This window comes from Panthera leo, chromosome F2, assembly GCF_018350215.1.
Source record: "Panthera leo isolate Ple1 chromosome F2, P.leo_Ple1_pat1.1, whole genome shotgun sequence".
NCBI lineage: Eukaryota > Metazoa > Chordata > Mammalia > Carnivora > Felidae > Panthera > Panthera leo.
Genome location: NC_056695.1, coordinates 44,194,581 through 44,214,746, shown reverse-complemented (window position 1 = coordinate 44,214,746; position 20,166 = coordinate 44,194,581). Strand labels below are relative to the sequence as shown.

General features: G+C 44.8%; 1 protein-coding gene across 2 annotated transcripts in view; it reads right to left on the bottom strand.

Annotated features, from left to right (window-relative positions):
• MATN2 (matrilin 2) overlaps nt 1–20,166 on the bottom strand; it is a 135,402-nt gene that overhangs the window by 50,932 nt on the left and 64,304 nt on the right. For both annotated transcript variants that reach the window (XM_042923821.1, XM_042923820.1), the window contains exon 5: nt 10,079–10,201. In XM_042923821.1, coding sequence (XP_042779755.1) covers nt 10,079–10,201 — 123 coding nt within the window. The remainder of the gene's footprint in view (nt 1–10,078; nt 10,202–20,166) is intronic.

The following is a 20,166-nucleotide window of genomic DNA, read 5'->3' as shown; positions in this document are numbered from 1 at the left end:
TTTCCCTCTATCACTTTTAGGATATTCTGACGTCAGAAACTTGGAAATAATAAAAAGGAAATGGAATCTGCAATTAATACACATGTGTGCCTTGAAAAACAAAACCCTGCGCTGCTAGGGCAAGGACATACTTAACCCAACAATCAAAAGATGCAAAGGGTAGGGGCGCCTGGGTGGCTCAGTGGGTTGAGTGTCTGACATCAGTTCAGGTCATGATCTCACAGTTTGTGGGTTCGAGCCCCACGTCGGGCTCTGTGCTGACACCTCAGAGCCTGGAGCCTGCTTTGGATTCTGTGACTCCTTCTCTCTCTGCCCCTCCCCTGCTCATGCTCTGTCTCTCAAAAATAAATAAATGTTATGGAAACCAATTTGACAATAAATTATATTAAATATAAATAAATAACTTAAAAATTTTTTTAAAGATGCAAAGGGAAAATCTACAGTTTTTTTTAAATGTTTTTATTTATTTTTGAGACAGAGAAAGACAGAGCATGAGCAGGGGAGGGGCAGAGAGACAGGGAGACACAGAATCGGAAGCAGGCTCCAGGCTCTGAGCTGTCAGCACAGAGCCCGACGCGGGGCTTGAACTCATGGAGTGTGACATCAGGACCTGAACTGAAGTCAGACGCTTAACTGACTGAGCCACCCAGGCACCCCAAAGTCTACAGTTTTAAAGGGTAATAACCTGCGTTTTGTTTATTCCTTTGCTTCCAGGCTTCATTAACTCTCTGTCTAAAGTATCATTTTTGTGACTTCACCTCCCCAAAGAGTTCTAACAGCACCTAATAATGGAGGGTTTAATACACAAGTCATTGTGGGAACAGGACATTCACATAGTTACAGGATCTGCATGTCATAGGATGTTAGCCAGTGGCTGGAGTTGAGTCAAAGCATAAACACTGCCGTAGCACCAAATCCTTCTAAAAGTTAATAGCTCATCATTCAAGAACCATTGTCATATTAAGCAAAGAATTGCAGAAACGGAGGACACAGACATCAAGGACACCAAGCCCTGGCACGTGCCTGAGTCTGTGTCACAGAAGCGGGCCATGCAGTGGCCCGCACTGACCTGTGTTGGCAGTAGGCACTTCCCACCTCCAGCCTCCACATGTTGGGCCTCATCTTAAGAATCTCCCAACCCCTGATATGGGTATCTGTCATCAGTCAGCCCATGCCATCTCAGGCCACCTACCTTTTAGTGTTCCCCCCAAAGAGAAGAGATGTTGATCTGACTTCCAAGTTCTGACTTCCAAATTCCAGGAAATTGACAATACTACAATGAGGAGTGAGCTGGTCTCTGTACCTAAAGGCAGGAGCTCAGATTCTCTCTCTCTCTTGAAACTTCCTCTTTATGTACCTATGTACCATGCGGGTGTAATTTCTGAGTCCAGCCATCTATGTCCCTCAGAAGAACTCCTGAGTATGCTGGCCCCATATTAGACTGAGGACAGGTTGGAGGTTTTGCTTAGGCCTAAAATCTGAGCCTTATACTCCAAACTTGCCTTTTTCCAGAATGCTCTAGAACATCCAGGGGTGGATCAGGGGTTAATAAAGTTGCAGATGAGCCGTTTTAACTGACCTCCACTTAACCAATCCCTAATCCATCAATGCTTTTCATTCCTTCTGAAAATATAGCACCTGATGCCCAGAGCACACTAAATGTGCATGTGTGCTCTCTCTTTCTCTCTCAAAAATAAATAAATAAACTTAAAAAAAAAACCTTAAAAAAATGTATAAGGATTCTGCTCTTAGATTGCTTTATAGAAGTCTTCAAATCCTTGCTCCAATTTAAAGAAAGCAAAATTGAAAATCATGGAGCATACATTACGGGGATGTTTTATGCAAGAAAAAAATTTTAAATCATGCATTCAACAAATGAACTTAAATTAGTAATTTTTAAAGGTGTAAGTAAAGGTGATTATTATTAAAAGTACATTCATATGTTTTAAATAAAAATAAAAAGGTTAAGATAAGTTTGGATATGCAGTTTTTAATGATTCCACTCTTTGAAAGATACCTTCCGTCTCTCAGCCAACCACAGGCCCAATCTCACAGAGTAAGAAGGCTTCTCCTGGACTTGGATTCTGTTGCTGGTTTTGTTTTTTATGCTCAGTAATATGGGGAACTGAAGGGGTGAGGAGAGATTGGCAGGGCGGGATTTAAGCATTCCTGGGTCTTAAGACCCTGGACTGTAAAACCCCAAGGTGTCAAATCCCACCTTGATTTGAGGGCCACTCTCTAGCTTACTGCCAGGCTGCTGGGCACAGCAGCGGAGGCCATCAGTACAACATTACATGTTGGGGAGCCTGCTTCCAGGCACGTGAACCTAAAAGCTTTTTAAGACCAAGAGAGATCCAGTCCATTCAACTCTGACATCCTTTGCCACACATTTTGGGTTCTTTGCATAACTTCCTTGGTTGCAAAACTGTACTTGTAACAAGAGAGGCCAAGTTTAGGGAGCAGATGTATGGATGTGCTCTATGTGTGTAACTCAGAAATGCTTCTGTTGTTCCAAGTCCTCATCTCCTTCAATAAAATCCTTTCTCAGTTATTTGCCTGACATATCTATGCTCTCATTTATAAGCAGAAAGGGTAATTCCCTGGCTGTAGGGAATTGGACCCTTCAGATCACAAAGTGTTAAAATCTCAGGGTTAGAAGCCAGTCATGCCACATTCAGTCTCTGCCTAATATGTGCAAAATCACTCAGCTGTGTCCAAGGATAAACGATACTTTGGTGCAAGGTAATGAAGCCTAAGATCAATGGTCTCTGATTTACAATGTGGTCACAATCCAAAGTTGCCTCAGTGGGGATCAGTCTGCAAGGGGATGGCATTAGTAGAAACAGGATATTTCAAAGAGGAGCATTTGGGCTTTAAAGCTTGTTGATGACAGAGTAAGAAAAACCAAGTTCATCATTAGAGAAATTGGAGAAGCAGTTGACTTGCTGAGTATACAGAAGATAACACATATAGAGTCAGATTCACAAAACCTCTCCCACCAGGACACAACTGGATTTCTCTATGCAGGATCTCGAAACCTGGAGAAAGTTTCTTATCCATTTTGATAACAACAGGGAAATATTCTGAGCTGAATTGTCTTCTCCACCCTAAATTTGTACGTTTAAGTCCTGTTCCCAGTCAGGCTGTGGCTGTATTTGGAGATAGGATCTTTAAAGAAGTGATTCGATTAGGATGAGGCCATTTGGGTGGGCCCTAATCCAATCTGACTGATGTCCTTATAAGAGGAGGAGATATGGACACACAGAGGACCCAGGTATGCATATTCACAGAGGAAAGACCACATACAGAGACAGCAAGGGAGTGGCCTTCTACAAGCCAAGGAGAAAGACAAGCCTGCTGACACCTTGACTTTGGAACCTTAGCCTCCAGAACTGTGAGAAAAGAAATCTCTAATGTTAAAGCCACTCGGTCTGCGGTTTTGTTACAAAAGCCTTAGGAAGCCAGTATAGGGACAAATCCAATACTTAATGTCTTGAAATGGGGGAGGTCAAGCTCCAAACATGAGCAGTTATCTGATGAACTGAAAACCTGACATTTCAATATAAAGATGGATCCTCCCACACTTGTCCCCCACTTAATTATCAACAATCCCCTCCTTACTGAGGGCAATTGGTAGAGGAGAATCTAGTGGAAAAAAATATCTCTGAAGGCAGCAGTAACGCCGTGCTAAATCCCCAAGCTATGTGCCACCATAGTTCTGAGTATGGGCCTCAGTATGATTTCTTTTTCTTCCAAGATTTTATTTTCATTCAAGTTAGTTAACACATAGTGTAGTATTGGTTTTAGGAGTAGAATTCAGTGGTTCATCACTTACATATATCACCCAGGGCTCATCCCAACAAGTGGCCTCCTTAATGTCCATCACCCATTTAGCTCATCCCCCTACCCAACACCCCTCCATCGCCCCTCAGTTTGTCCTCTAGAGTCTCTTGGGGCGCCTGGGTGGCTCAGTAGGTTAAGCGTCAGACTTAGGCTCAGGTCACGATCTTGTCATGGTTCATGAGTTCGAGCCCCGCATCGGGCTCTGTGCTGACAGGTCAGAGCCTGGAGCCTGCTTCAGATTCTGTGTGTGTGTGTCTCTCTCTCTGCCCCTCCCCCGCTCACACCCTGCCTCTCTCTCTCTCTCTCCAAAATAAATAAACATTAAAAAAAATAAAAAAGCACAAATTCTTTAAAAAAAGAGAGAGTTTCTTATGGTTTGCTTCCCTCTCTGTTTTTATCTTGTTTTATTTTTCTTTCCCTTCCCCTATGTTCACCTGTTTTGTTTCTTAAATTCCACATATTAGTGAAATCATATGGTATTTGTCTTTCTCTGACTTATTTCGCTTAGCATGATACACTCTAGTTCTGTTCGTGTCATTGCAAATGGCATACACCTGATGTACTATTAAATGCAAGCATTCATAAGACAAAAATTTATAAAGGATATAGAAATTCAGACTTAGCTAATGTTTATCGGTTGCCCATGTAGCAGACAATATAATGATAGTAATAATATTAACAAACACAGCACTGTCCCGATGCCTTACACATATTAACTCAGCCCTCACAACAATCCTTTGAAATAGGTATTATTGTTATCCTCAATTTACAGATAAAGTCAAACAGAGACAGGTCTTAAGAGATTTACAAAATGTGGTAACAACAGTACCTACTTCATAGGGCTGTTGCAATTCTACATAAAGTATTTCAATGACTTAGTAACATTCAATAAATGTAGATTATATTTTTATTGCCCTGCATCTTTATTCAGATACCATTGAATTGGGGGGTTATAGGATACTTTAATGCCATTCATTTGTTCCACAACCATTTATTAATTACTATACAATCAGGCATTATACTAAACCCTGGATGGTGACGACAAGCAAATACTCTACATAAGACATCTTAGAAGAAAGGCAGAAAGGAGAAGCCAAGCTTTTAGCAGTGATTACTTCCAGAAAGTAAAAGTGGGGAGGAATGACTTTCAGGTTTTGACTTTACACACATCTATACTCCGACAATTTTTTTAATACGCAAAAATTGATTTTGTAATTTAAAAATCAATCAAGAGGACAAGATTTTTTTTTAAAATACATGAGTGCTTGAGATTGTGATCAATCACTCAGCCTCAGTCAATGCACTGAGACATACCGCAAGTCTACTCTGAAAGATGAAAAGTACGATCATTGACTTCTATCCCCAAGGGTTTACAATCTGTTTAGGCAGATAAGATGCAAACAGGACCAAAGTTATCCCCAAAGACAAGGCAGTGGGTAAACACCAGAGGTAAACAAGCACAGCAGGAAATTCACCCTTAAAGATAGAGATAAATGGTCTCTGAAAAATGCTGTTTTGGGTGGAAATTAACACAGCTTTAGTGGTAGCTGATGGATTACAAATACAGGGAACTCAATACAAAAAAGGACCTTAGTTGGGAATCTACTCTCAATCACCTGAATGTGGAAATAAATTCAGTCCTGTCCAGAGTGAAATGAGCAGTTAGGGAAATGGGACTTCGACACTGGAATTTAACGTTCTACTAACTCCAAAGTGTGGAAATGCTGCCTAAAAAGTCCTGAGTCTGGCTACGAATTGAATTTTCATGCAGGTCATAGTCATACTTCTGGGATGAGTCAAAGTACTAGAACCTCAGCTTTGAAGATGCTGAAACCGAAAACAATTGCATCCATTCACCCGTAGCTGGATGTGGTGAATTTCTAGCACATCTTTAAATAAATAGTTTAGGTTTACCGCCCCCACTGTCTTACCACCTACCCCTTCTCCTGAAATCTGCCCTTTATCCCGCCCCTCTTGATCATCATCAGTGGGCTCCTGGTCATCTTTGTGTCCCTAACGCCCAGAAGAAGGCCTGGCAGAGAGTTAGGAAATATTTGCTGAGATGAATCAGTGACTCAACTCAACGGCTTTTCCCCTAAGTTCTGTTCCCTTTGGCCTCGCTGGAGCATGACATTAATATTGCCGTGGCCTAGAAATTCTCTTTCTCATCTTATCCCATGACTTTTGATTTTCTTACCCACCTCTCCCACTCCCACCCCTGCCCCCAACCTTAGGCTGTTCCTTCAGGGATATTTTTCCTGCCCCACTTGTCCCCCCTGCTCCCTACATGTGGCTCAGGCCAGCAAAGTTCAGGCCTTCACTCTCTCCTCATTCCATACTTCATGACGGCCAGGAAATGATGATGATGATGATATATGCTATCATAGTAATAACTGTCTCGCGTGTATGAGAGACTTTACTCATTACCTTATTTAACCCCGCAAAACACTATGATGTACGTATTATTACTCTACGATATGGGTGAGAAAACCGAGGCTCAGAAATGCAATGACCCATGCCCAGCCAGCAGCAGAACTGGGGTTTGAGCCCAGGTCTTACTGTATTGACGGACAAAACAAACACACACACACACAAATAAATGTTTAAAGTAAAAAATAAGTAGAAATTAAAATTCAGAAAGAAATGGACTGAGCTGCTTCCCGGCTACATCGATGGCTCTACCCATCTCTCTTCACATGGTGCTCCTTTCTCCTCCCTCTTGACACATCCTTGTCGGGGTCCCACCACAACTTCATACTCACCTGGTCTAAAACTACTCATTCTCTTTCAGAGTCATGGAAGCTCAAACTCAAGTGAAAGCACTTTTGACTTTTCATCCTCCCCTTTATTTACAGCCTCTCTTCATCTCTACTCCTTCCCTCTCCATTTCTTCAGTCACCACTCAAACTCTGGCCCTTGTCACCTCTCCCCTGAAGGCTGCCAGAGTCTCCTAACTGGTCTTTCCATCCCTCACCATTTTCCTTCTGGAATCTATCCTGCAGTGTACCACAAGGAGATTAAGTTTCCTAAAATGAGGCTTTGCATTTGCCATTCCCAATTAGAAACCCGTCAGTGTCTCCTTTCCAGAGATGAAGCCCAGACTCTTCAGCCTGATTTTCAAAGCCCTGAACACTATGGTTCCACCTGGTATCTCCGTCTTCTACTTCACACCTATAGGAATTCCCTGCTTCCGCAGAGCTGGTCTCTTCCATTGTTTAAGTCAGACGGGTTTTAACCAGGGTGATCCTATCATTTATCACCCAAAATAGAACCCCTTTGAAAGTGAAAGGGAGGGCTATTGAGAATTGAGCCAACAAGGCATAAACTGGGATCGTCCTGGATTAACTGGGATTTATGGTCCCCATATTCTTAAACGTTCCCATCTATATACGGGCCACCCAAACTAGCACCTGATGGAATGCTTCCATAGTCCTTACCAGCCTTTGCTTCTCTAAATTTCCTGTCTAAGTCTGACACCCGGGGTCTTCATCTTTGACAAGCCCCTTCAGACCGATATCTTCAGGTCAGGTTGCCTGTTAAGCTTTCAGTGTGGCATTCCTGTGACAGTCTCCCCCTCCTCCACCAGCTCCCAGGAGCAAGGCCTGCCCCTCCCAATGACCACTGCTGTCCCCACACCATTACTGCCCTCAATATCTCCCCTTGCCCTGGACACTTGTCCAATGGCTACCCTTCCTGCATCGCCCAGATGTCCCCCCACGCTAGCCGTCATAACGACCCTCTTCTCTGACCTTCTGTAGCCTATTACCATCACCACTTGTTATGCACTCAGCATAAACCCATCAAAAGCACTTGACCTTCTGAAAATTTGTAACGTATCCCTAACCAAGGAAACTGGCAACAATGGTCCACCAGCACATAATCATCTCACTCCCAGCCTCCAACAGGTGCTTGGTTGGGGAGGAGGATGACAGGAATATCTGGTGGATGACACCTCGGTCACACACAGTCTCTCCCCATTTTCCCATTCTTCTGCCTTGATGCCCCACCAAGGAAAGGCATTCTACATACACTCAGCAGCAGAGAAATGCCCATCTCTGATAAACACAGTCCACAACAGCTCCCTGGCAACCATAGAATCTACTCTCAGGCTTGTTGCTCTTCAGCAAATGTCAAACCCCCAAAGTTACAGCAAAACCCTTAGAGACACAAAGGTCCTCTAATACACAGGGATGATTAGGCAATTATTTGGCAATACTCAGAAAACTGGGTTCCTCACCACCCTCCAGTTTCCCAAGGGCCAGGGCAGGCCTCCTGCCCCAGCCATGGCCCCTACTGCTCGCCCCCCCCCCCCCCACAGCCTCCACCCCCTGTCACCCACACATGTTCTGGGCCTTCCCTGCTCCTTCCCTCACCCAATTAAGCAGTCACCCTCACCCCTTTTCCTGAAGCTTATCCCCTGGCCTTATTCCCAATGGCCTGATTTCCTTCTGACCCAATAGCACCCAAAGTTCTACCCATTTAACAACTGGTGAGGGAAAAAATATAGGTTAAACAAAATAAATAGTATGACTTCATTTTGTTAAACATTAACAAAATGTTTTGAATTAGATATTTGTATGGGGGAAAGTCCAGCAGATAATATAACAAACGATTAATAGGGATTTTCTCATGTGTTTAATCCTCATCCTCAATGAAAGTATGTTGCTTGCAGAATACAAATGAATGAAGCAAAAATAGTAAGAGTTGGTGTTTATATGTCGGCTTCTTTGTTGCCTGTGCTAGTGGATGTGGTGCCTTGCCACCTATCGCTGTCACCACTAGCAGATTAAGAAAAAAATAAACAGGGGCGCCTGGGTGGCTCGGTCGGTTGAGCATCCGACTTTGGCTCAGGTCATGATCTTGCGGTCTATGAGTTCGAGCCCTGCATCGGGCTCTGTGCTGACAGCTCAGAGCCCGAAGCCTGCTTCGGATTCTGTGTCTCCCTCTCTCTCTGTCCCTCCCTTGCTCATGCTCTGTCTCTCTCTCTGTCAAAAATAAATAAACATTTAAAAAAAATGAAAAGAAAAAAGAAAAAAATAAACAGAACCGCTTTGGAGACCAATTCCATTTGTGACAAGTGGAGTTTTCATTCCCATCAGTGTGTACAAACAAGCAAGCAAACCCATTCTATCCTCACCTGCGATGAGCAGGACACCCATGCTTTTGCTTTGTTGCTTTTTCCTTCCACATCCTTAGCTAAGGATCAAAGTGTGCTGGAAAATGTCAATTCTATGTGCAAAATAATAATCATTCACTATGGGAAGGAAGACATACAAGGCCTCTGAAAACCATGGGGTGTGGGCAGAAGAGAAAACGCAGGATTTAGAGTCAGAAAAATACAGGTTCCAGGTCTGGTGTGAGTCGAGCCCTTTCCCTTCCTTTGCCTCCAGATTTTTTGCCTTCTAAGTACTGAGTTCAGTTAATGGAACACCTACTGTTTGCCGGGCACTGTTTGTTGGAGGAAGGATGAAAGAGACCATGCAAGTTTTAGGTGTTTTGCAGACCCACTGGTCAGGGGCGTGAGGGATGTGCTGGCCCGCTCTCCAGGTGCTGAGGAGAACCATCATCCTTCACTGAAGAAATCAGATGCCACCCCACCTTTCCTACCTCCCACCAGGTCACACAATGTGGAGTTGCTCAAGTGGGAAGTCACTCACCCGATGGCAAGTTGGTGCCTGAAATTCTAAGCACTGCCCCTGAAACTTCTTCCCTGGGGTCCGCATTTGAGGCCACTGTTCCTTGCCTCTGACAATGGTGTCTTCCTGCATACAGCTGGGCTTTACACCTGGCAGCCACTTGGGACTGTCACCGAACTGCAGATCTATACTTAGGAGGAAGGCTGCCTACGTCCCTGAGGGGCCACTCAGCAAGCTCGCCCACCGGCAAGTGAGTGTGCAACACATGAGCTGTCCTGAAGTCAGGCCATCTCAAACAGCCTCCGCATTGGCTGAAGACCAGCACAGTCCTTTTCAAGCGATGTAGTATATAAAGGGACAATTCTATTTACGTAGATTACCATAAATATGCCTTTTGCTGAGGACCCAGTAGGAGAAAATGCCAGCTGCAGCCCTAAATGAAGTCTTCAGAGTTTGCATTCTGACCAACAACTGGGCCAGACACCTGAGCACTTTGTTGAAACTCAAAAGAAAGCAGCTGGGTCCCTGGGGGGCTCCCCTTCCCTCCTCACGGTGCTCAACTTGCCCTTCCTCATGAAACGAGGCAGATGAATACTCACCCACACATCTCTTCCCATCCTCGGCCAGCATGAAGCCGCTGTAACACTGGCAGACAAAGGAGCCCAGCACATTCACACAGAGCTGCTCACAGCCGTGGTCCTCTGCCGCACAGAGATCCTGGACTGGGGCAAAGTCACACCATCAGAACACACGTCCGTGACCCTCTGCCCTCCGCGCGTGGCCAGACAACAAGCACTTGCTAAAATAACCTTCGGAATAACCTTTAACGTATTGAATAACTGTAATCCTACCATCCAGAGGCAACCACGATTAACATTTTGGTGGATTTTTATGTGTAAATAAAAACAGATCTTTCAAAGTTGGAATCATTCGCCTCTATTAAATGCATTGAATAATTTCGAATTAACATCAGGTCTGTCTTTTCCTCATGTTCATGAAAGTGCTCTGAAGCATTCAGATGGTTCCCGAGAACTAGAAGTTATCATGAGCAGGCATCTGCACCAGTCAGCACCAAGTACCACTCGTGTTCTTCGAGAACGAAAATGCTTTGTAATCACAGTCTCACCGGTTTACAGGAGATAATCTGCACTGTCTTTGACATTTTGCAGACGGGGAAGCTGAGAGAGAGCACAGTGGGAAGACCTGTCACTCCACCCAAAAAATGGCAGGTCCCAATTCAATATCTGTCTTTTTGGATGTACTTCTCCTCATTCCATTTGTCTACCAGAACAATCTTTGGAAATCCTCCTTGAGCTTTATTTGTTCATGCCAGCAACACACGAGGAAAAGGCGAAGCCAAAGGAGGTTAGGTAGAGGTAACAAAGATTACTAGGGATAAATGGATGTATGGTTATTAGTGGGCCTACGTCGGTCAAGTATTTATTATGTGTCCACAGAGTGCTGAGCCCTGGGGTTTCACACAAATGCAATGTAAGAATGCACTCACAGGAATGCATTTGCTGCAATGAAACTAAAAGTATATCAGAGGATGAAAAGGTTCAAGGCATTTTCAATCCAACGCTGACTCAGTCTCTCCTTTGCACAAACAGGCTGACCCGATAAACATTACTTCTCAGCTAGGAGAATGCCTTGGCCTCTTAACTAGCTCTTCCAGTGACTTTACCATTAAAGTTGAAGAAAATCAAAGAGCATTAAAGAAATTGAATATATTAAAAAGAGTTTTCTCTGGTTAAAAGTTATCACTATGAAAGCTACAATAAAAACTCAATTAACTAGAAAGCCTGATTGATCCCTGAATCAATCCAATGGCTACACTTCAATGTAATCACCTGTGTCACTGAGTTTTATTATTTATTATGCTTTTAGATAAATATATAAAATTGATAAAAAGATAAAATCTGATTGATTCATTACCTCTATTAAATGCATTAAGTAATTTTTTAAAATAAAATCTGCTTCTTAACATTAAAAAAAAAGGCTTATGCCTAATATTCCACAAATAAGGACTCAGGCTTTCAAGTGCTAAAAAGAAGTATTTTCATTCTCAAATCAATAAAGTAGATGAAGAAAATTATAGATGTAAATTCTTCTATTACCAGTATATTTTACCTTAGATTTCCAATTGGGAACTCCAATCGAGAGTTCCATTGGATTTAGATAGAAGGAAAACACCAATAACCAGAAAAAACTTCAGCTCATGTAAAAATCATAGTGAATCATTAAAGAATGATAAAACCTACAGTTAAGTTACAAGCCTAAGCTAGAGACCTAAGAAAAATCTGAATCACAGGATACTCTTCATTTATCAATAAATGAAGCACCTACAGTGTCCCAGGCCCTGGGGATACAGTGGTGAACCAAACAGAGGAAGGAGTTCCTGCTGTCACCCAGCTTGTATTCTAAGGGTAACATGAAGCTCTGGGAAGAGCATTTCTGACTGAAAGAATGGCAAATGCAAAGGTCCTGAGGTAGAACAAACTAGCCCCATAGTCAAGGGTAGACTGGAAAAGGCTGGCAGGTATAGGCGAGAGAATGGAAAACGGGAAAGGTACTATGGGCCGAGGGAGCAGTGTGAGTGAATGTGCAGAAATGAGGAAAGTAGGACAGTTGTGGTAGCTAAATCCCATGCTGAGCATTCCAAGGGAAGTAGCAGGAGGGGGGATCAGAAGGACAACTGACACCAGATGGCAGAGGGCTGGAAGGTAGGCTGAGAAGTCCAAGCCGATTAAGCAGGTGATGGGGACCAGTCAGGGTAAAATCCATCAAAAGAGAGAGAGGGCAATGCCACCTGGGTTGTCCTTTAGAAGGAGGGATCTGGCAGCTTCTTCGGCTCTGGGAAACTTAGAGGGCTTCTAGCTGTTAAATAAAATCACTGCTTTGTTTGGGAACAGCAGTAGGTTTTTTTTTGTTTGCTTGTTTGTTTGTTTTTTAATTCCATGCCGAAATAGCTCTGGTCTGTCTGCACACGGATGGAAAAATTAACCTCCTGATATGAGGACCTTCGCTTGTTCTTCAGGGCCAGAGTTTTCCGCCTCCCCTATCAGCTGTCAGTCCAGGCCTGCACTCTTCCCCTTGGCATGTATCACAATGTTAATTGCGTAGGCATTTATTTATTTGTTTTTTTTATTTTTGTAAATTTTTTTTAACGTTTATTTATTTTTGAGACAGAGAGAGACAGAGCATGAACGGGGGAGGGTCAGAGAGAGAGAGGGAGACACAGAATCTGAAACAGGCTCCAGGCTCTGAGCAGTCAGCACAGAGCCCGACGTGGGGCTTGAACTCACAGACCGCGAGATCATGACCTGAGCCGAAGTCGGACGCTTAACCGACTGAGCCACCCAGGCGCCCCAATTGCGTAGGCATTTAAGTAGCCATGTATTTACTGTTGCCCTTGCTAGACTCTGAGCTCCCTAGTGGGGATGAGACAGTGCCTGCACAAAAGCCTCATGACTGGAAAATGTCACCCCAACACACTGGAACAACCTACCTCCCAAATCCCAAGTCCCTCTCTAAAGTGAGGGGCATGAGCTTCTTCACCTGGGTCTCCCTTCTCTGCTCTAGCTGCTGCTTTGCCTCCTTTGGTGTCTAGCAGGAACCCCGCCTAATAGCGGTTACAAAGGAATAGTGGGAGTACAGGTGATTTTTAGGCTCTTATAATGATCTGCTTTCAAGTTTTCTAACAAGAGTTTCTAACAGGAGCTTTTATAATAATGAAAAAAAAAAAACCCCAACATGCTACAAAAGAACCCCTCTGAAAGCAGCATTTTGAAAGCAAGGAACCAGGAGCTTGAAGCAACCATCTTTTTTTTCCAAAAGACCTCTCCCCAGAGGGTAGGTAGAGAGGCAATGCATATTCCTTTTGGGACAGGGCTGGGACACCCACAGAATGGCCTGTGAATAACTGCAAGATCCAGTCTACAGGAGCGGCAGCGTCCGACCTTGGCTACCCATCAGAACCACCTGGGGACCTTTAGAAAACCCTGGGGCACCTGGGGCACCTGGGTGGCTCAGTCGGCTAAGCGTCCGACTTCGGCTCAGGTCACAATCTCACTGTCCGTGGGTTCGAGCCCCGCGTCGGGCTCTGTGCTGACGGCTCAGAGCCTGGAGCCTGTTTCAGATTCTGTGTCTCCCTCTCTCTGACCCTCCCCCGTTCATGCTCTGTCTCTCTCTGTCTCAAAAATAAATAAATGTTAAAAAAAAATTTTAAAAAAAGAAAAAAAAAAAAAAAAAAGAAAACCCTGATGCCCAGGGCACCCCGCTCCTTAAACCAGACTGGCCAGAGTGGAATGCAGGCAGCAGGGTTGGCGAAAGCTCCCCAAATAACTGCAGTGTGCAGCCGGGTTGAGTGTCATCGAACTGGATAAAAAGTCCCTTACAATCATCCGAGTGGAAGGTGCCCAGACCCAGGGGCCAGTCTCCCCCCTTTATTAACGGAGACTGTGAGGCTGAGTTTCCTCTTTTAAACCAATCTCAGAATTACCGCTGTCCTTGGTTCCCTCTCCAAAGTGGCCGACGGAATCGCAGACACTACGTGAGGGCACGGAGTGTGGTAGGAACAGGAGGCTTATCACTCACATTCCAGAAGTCCGGCCCCACAAAGAGCAAGCTTGCCAGTTGGCTTCGTGTGTATTGTACTTTCATAATGTTTTTATAATGTTGGGGATTTATGGCCACTGGTGATCTGCACCGTCCCCAGGGAAATCTTTGAGGGATTAACTTAATTCAACAAAGACAAAGGAATACATGCAGACTAGGCTCTGACAAAACAACATTGTTTTTCTGGCAGTGGTCACTTCCATTTGAAACAAACACAGATATCTTTGAATGACTCCTTATGCTTTTGAAAAACAGCACTTCTTTTTCTCACAGCCGGAGGGTTTCACTGAAGGGTAATAAAACCATGAGGGATGGGAGAAGCACTGAATTCAGAGTTCCCGTGATCCTTCCAAGCCTTCTCTACCTGGCGACCCCCATCATGGCTCATGACTTCAGTCAAATGTCGCCTCCTCTAAGAAGCCTTCTCCAGGTTGGCTGGGCTTAAAGGCTCCTTCCTCTGGGAGCCACTCCAGCGCGTACGCATTTATCCAATGGTATTGGAAGGACCTGATCACGTCTGCCTGCCCCGCTGGAATGTGAGCTGATCTGACTCACTGATTTCCCAGAGCCTTGCCCACCGTCCTAGCGCGTGTGCTTGGTGCTCCGTAAGTGTTCATCTGCTGAAAGAAGAGTGACAAGGGCCCACATTCCCTGCCTCCCTACAGGGATGCTCCTAGAGTCCTAAAAAGTACTCTCTTCCATCAGAAACGGGATCCTGGCAGGATGAGTATCATGGGAACAAAATTCCTCCTGAGCCTCTACCTCTCCCTGTCCTCAGAAAGAGGTGTTCCCATACCAGAAGGGGGCCCAGAGTGCAGTGACATCTGGGAGCCAGCCCCCAGCTGCAGATGCCAGTGTGGTCACGACAGCTAAGGAACTGGCAGCCTTGTTATCTGCTGCATCCCTGTACCTAGCACGGTGCCTGGCTCGGTAAAGACTTACGAATGAGAGAATGAACCCATGTCCATGCTACATAAACATGGGGTTGTCAGGTATTTCTCCCTCATCAATCTTACCTCGGCTGAAAACTCTGAGAGGGACAGGATTAGCCTGGGAGTTCCTCCGGATGCCTGTATAATACCATGCATTTCACACAGCAGGTGCATAGTGGGCATCTGTTGATTGGACTTGACCGCCACCAGCCTGGAGTACTCAGGTGGCTCTTATTTGACTGCTCCCCATTAGAGGTCAAGTTCTCCCTCATGATCTCCACAACCACAATTTAACACTCCACTTACAATGATTATTGAATCCTATTTTCCCTACCGTCTGAGGGCAGGGCTTACTTTGCTCAGCCCTCCAGCTCAAATATCTAGCACGGTGTCTGGCAGATGGTCAATTTTTAAAAATATATTTGAGGGGTGCCTGGGTGGCTCAGTCGGTTGAGCGTCAGACTTCAGCTCAGGTCACGATCTCACTGTTCATGGGTTCGAACCCTGCACTGGGCTGTGCTGAAAGCTCAGAGCCTGGAGCCTGCTTTGGATTCCGTATCTCCCTCTCTCTCTGCCTCTCCCCTGTTAAAGATCTGTCTCTCTCTCAAAAATAAATAAACATTAAACAAATTTTAAAATAAATACAAACTAAAAAAATATCTGAATGATTGCATTGATTCATCCATTTGTCAAACTGTTCAAAGTACTGGGAAAATAACAGTGAATGAAAGAGGTAAAAAATCTATCAGTTGATCTCTGTGCCCACGGAGCCAATATTCAAATGGGGAGCCAGTGGTGTGTAGGGGGCCAGCTCCCACTAGCCCCCATGACAGATAGTGCCAACCTCTCCCCTACTCTGTAGTCAGCAAGGCCAGGCAGGTGGCTTGAAATCGGCCACGGTGTCAGTATTTACACCACAGGAGTCAGTGAACATTAGAAACCAGAGCATTTTCCCCTGCAGATCTGGTTGTTAAACATCTGCCAGCACACCACTGATAGGGGCCAGACATAAAATAAACAGGTAAAACCATATGTTAGATCTCTTAAGTGCTGCCAAACAAAATTAGCAGGAAAAGGGAGTAGGGCGTGTGGAAAGAAGGGAACTTCTGTTTTATATTGTGTGGCCAGAAGGTGGTCTCACTGAGAATTTTGCCTACATCACAACTGCAATGTAGTGTCACTTTATGGGTGCCTGTGAAAATTCCACACCCAGACATAGATTCAGATTTCTTTAAATAATGTCAACGTATCTTTGACTAAGCTGTGGTTTGTGAACTCTCTGCTGAATTGATCTGATACGGCAAAGTAGACAATTGTGAGTTTTGTAACAAAAGATCTCACCAAACGCAAGCAATGCCTTACCAGAAGGCGATCATTAGCACAGAGCTGATAGAATTTACTTTCTTCTTTTAGTTCCTTGTGAATTACAGGGAGCGATGCTAACTTCAGCTGCTCAGTCTTCCCAGGTGAGATAAATCACTGAGGGTTTGATAAGTAAGAGCCCCACAGTTGTGCTCAAATCCAACCCTAGTGTTTGCCCCGAGGCACGCACGCACCCTAGATTTAAGTGCCTTCCTTAGTTTGTGCTCTCGAAACCCTGGCGCTGTGCCTTGGCTGGAGAACTTGGAAAACCTCCCATCTGGTTACACTGGACGAGAAGCACGGGACAAAGACTGTGGCTGCTGTGGCTGACATCATGCCAGGCGAAATCAAAGGGTTTTTACTGGCTTTTCAGAGTTTGAGACAAGCCACACTGCATGCTGTTCACACCAACGACAGTTTAAGCTAGTTTGGAGCTAAAGCAAAATGAACACCTTTAAAGACACGTTCCACTTTTCAAACAGCTCCTGCTGTTATTTAGCCTGAGATGTAGAAATCAGAAGTTATCTTTCGCAGCAAGAGAGAAGAGAAATGTATTATTAGGGCTGTTACTTCACTCAAGTGGGAAACAATGGGGTTCTGCCTGCACCAATCTGAAGCCCTTCCAGAGTTAAGACTCCACAAACCGAAGCCTGCGTTTCAAGGACCATCCCCCTTCTTTCATGGTGCCTGAAAGCACTAATCTTATTTTGACAGCTGCAGTTCGGATTTTAAGACTTTCAACAGTAAATGTGAGTCATCAGCCTTGTGCTTCTACGCTGGAAGAAACAAAACAAACCCAATGTCACTGAGAAAAACAAACCTGTCCTTTTGGGCAAACCCCAGCTGTGCCTCGAATCCTTCTCTCCCCAAGAGCTGAATTATTTTTCAATCAGTCCTCCTATTCACTCACAGAATTTTCATTCTCTTAAAGGGATATCCCCCCAAATAAAGCCTTAACACGTAAGTAAATCTGACCGAATGAGGTTGATCAAAATAAATAAACATGCACAAGTAATGCCCTATTCTTATAGAGCACTTTGCAATTTCCAAACAGCTGTCACATCATCACGTTCTTAATATAAATTCCTTACTGAGTGGAGCCTCTCAGGGAGAGATTTAGTTCAAAGTGCGTAGGTCAGTGGTTTTTATTTTTTATTTTATTTTTTTTTAATGTTTATTTATTTTGGAGACAGAGAGAGACAGAGCATGAACGGGGGAGGGTCAGAGAGAGAGGGAGACACAGAATCCGAAACAGGCTCCGGGCTCTGAGCTGTCAGCACAGAGCCCGACGCGGGGCTCGAACTCACGGACCGTGAGATCATGACCTGAGCCGAAGTCAGACGCTTAACCGACTGAGCCACCCAGGCGCCCCGGTCAGTGGTTTTTAAACTTGAGCTTACATCAGAATTTCCCGGAGGGCTTGTTAAAAAAAAAAAAAAAAAAAAAAAAAAAAAAAAAAAAAAAAAAAAAAAGGAATGTGTGTTTTAAGTTTATTTATTTATTTTGAGAGAGAGAGAATCCCAAGCAGGCTCTGCACTGTCAGCAGGGAGCCCAATGCGGGGCTCGAACCCACGAACCATGAGATCATGACCTGAGCCGAAATCAAGAGTCGGACGATGAATGGACTGAGCCACCTAGGTGCCCCCGAAACACACATTCCTAGGTCCCACCCCAGAATCCCTGATCTGGTAGCGCTAGGGTCAGGCCTGGGAGTTTGCATTTCTAACCAGTTTCCCTGCAAAGCTGAGCTGCTGTCTGGGGGGCCACTCTGAGAACCACTTTTCTAGGTGCTTGTGAAAAGAGGAAAGCAGAAAAGCAGCTCTATGAGCTTCAAACTCGCTTTCCCCTGACGTGTGGTCATCCTTTCCCAATGGCCGGCTCTCTGCTCACATGCAGTCAACTCAATCCTCCCATAAGAACGCTACTCACCCCAGATTCCTTTCTTTTCTTCTTCTTCTTTGTTTTTTAACCCTGTAGCCTGGCCCAGCCAGAGGGCGAGCAGACTGCACGGAACCCTCTCCGAGTTCCGGGGCCCAGCAGCCAGGGCGGGGAGGAAGCTCCGTGACCACACGCCCTCTGCTCAGCAGTCCTCCTCTTCTGCTCAGGGCGGTCCTAGCAGAGCCTGGGGCCAGGCAGGCCATTTGTTCAGAAGCTGCGGGCTGGCTGTTTGTGGGCGCAGCCTGCTTGCTCCTCCACTCTGGCTCCTTGCTCTCCTTGTGGACTGCCCCGAAGCTCAGACCCTGACCTTCCCTTTCCACGCTCTCTCTCTCTCCCTCCCTCCAAGATTTTATCCATTCTCAGGGTCAGTTGCTACCACCAAGCACATCCAGCCAGGGCTTTTTCCTTGAACTCTAACCCCTCTCTCCAGCTGCATCCAACCACTTGTGTGGGCTCCTTCCCAGATTCACTAGTTTTCCCTCAAAGCCCGGTTTCTTCTCTGAAGTGATCTGTCATTCTAAATCGTGCGACCATCCCACACCCCTTATCCCTTCGCTATGTCATAAACTCCTCCCTGGTGTGGGAATTATTGCTATGGTCTCCTAATTAATTCTGTGGGCATAAGGAAGCGTGCACTGAACTGACCGAGCTGATTAGAATTGTAAACTGATGGCATCTTTCACCTTCTGCTCCACACGTGTGGAGCACAAGGGAAAGCAAGATCTGAGTGTTTCTTGGGTCTCAGACATACAAGAGAAACACTCATTTTCTTCCCACCACCGCGTAAGAGTGCCTGGCCCCTAGAAGGAACCAATAAGTATTGGATGAATAAATGAATGAATGAATGGACATAGGGTGGGTGGATGGATGGATGGATGGATGGATGGTACTTCCCCACCCACTCGGTACCTAATTTGAATCCCACGCATATATTACTGCTAGACTCAATTTACTACAAGGTAGTTTTACCCCTGACACCCTGTGCTCAGTGCCCCTACCCACCAAAGACCGCTGCTGGGAATCGAATTGCTCCATAATTGGTTCCAGCTTACATTCCTTCCCTCATTCGCCACCAATGCCCCAAACAAACCCTTCCAGACAGGCCGTCTGGTCTAGTTAGAACCCTCAAAGACAACAAGCCCTGCATTGTTAGAAAAACCCCCTCCTCCAAACGCCTCCCCTGATTGTTCCATGATTCTCTCTCCAATCTCTTATCTTGCAGGCTTTGTCTCAGCACCACTCACCTTCCAAAACCACCTTGTTCTGACTTTCTCTCTCTATATATATTAGCTTCATTGAATCAAATGACATACAATAAACTGCATAAATTTAGAGTATGCAATTTGATAAATTTGACATGTCAACATATCATCATCATAATCAAGATAATGAACATATCCATTACCCCCAGATCCCCAAAGTTTCCTCATGCCCCTTGGTAATCCCTCTACCTGCTCCCTGCCCCCCTGCCCCTGGTCCCAGGCAAGCACTAATCTACTCTCTGTCACATAGATTAGTTGCCATTTTCTAAAATTTTCTATAAATGGAATCATACAGTGTGTACTCTTTTTTTGTTTGGTTTATTTCATGCAACATGGTTATTTTGAAATTCATCTAGCTTGCTGCATGTGTCAATAGTCACTCTGTTCATTGCCTAGTCGCATTACATTGTATGCATATATCACAATTTGTTATCCATTCACCTACTGATGGACATTTGGGTTGTTTCCAGTTTGGGACTCTTACAAATAAAGCTGCTGTAACCATTTGTGTTCAAATCTTTGTTTAGACATAAACTTTAATTTATTCTCAGTAAATACCTAAGAATTGAATGCCTG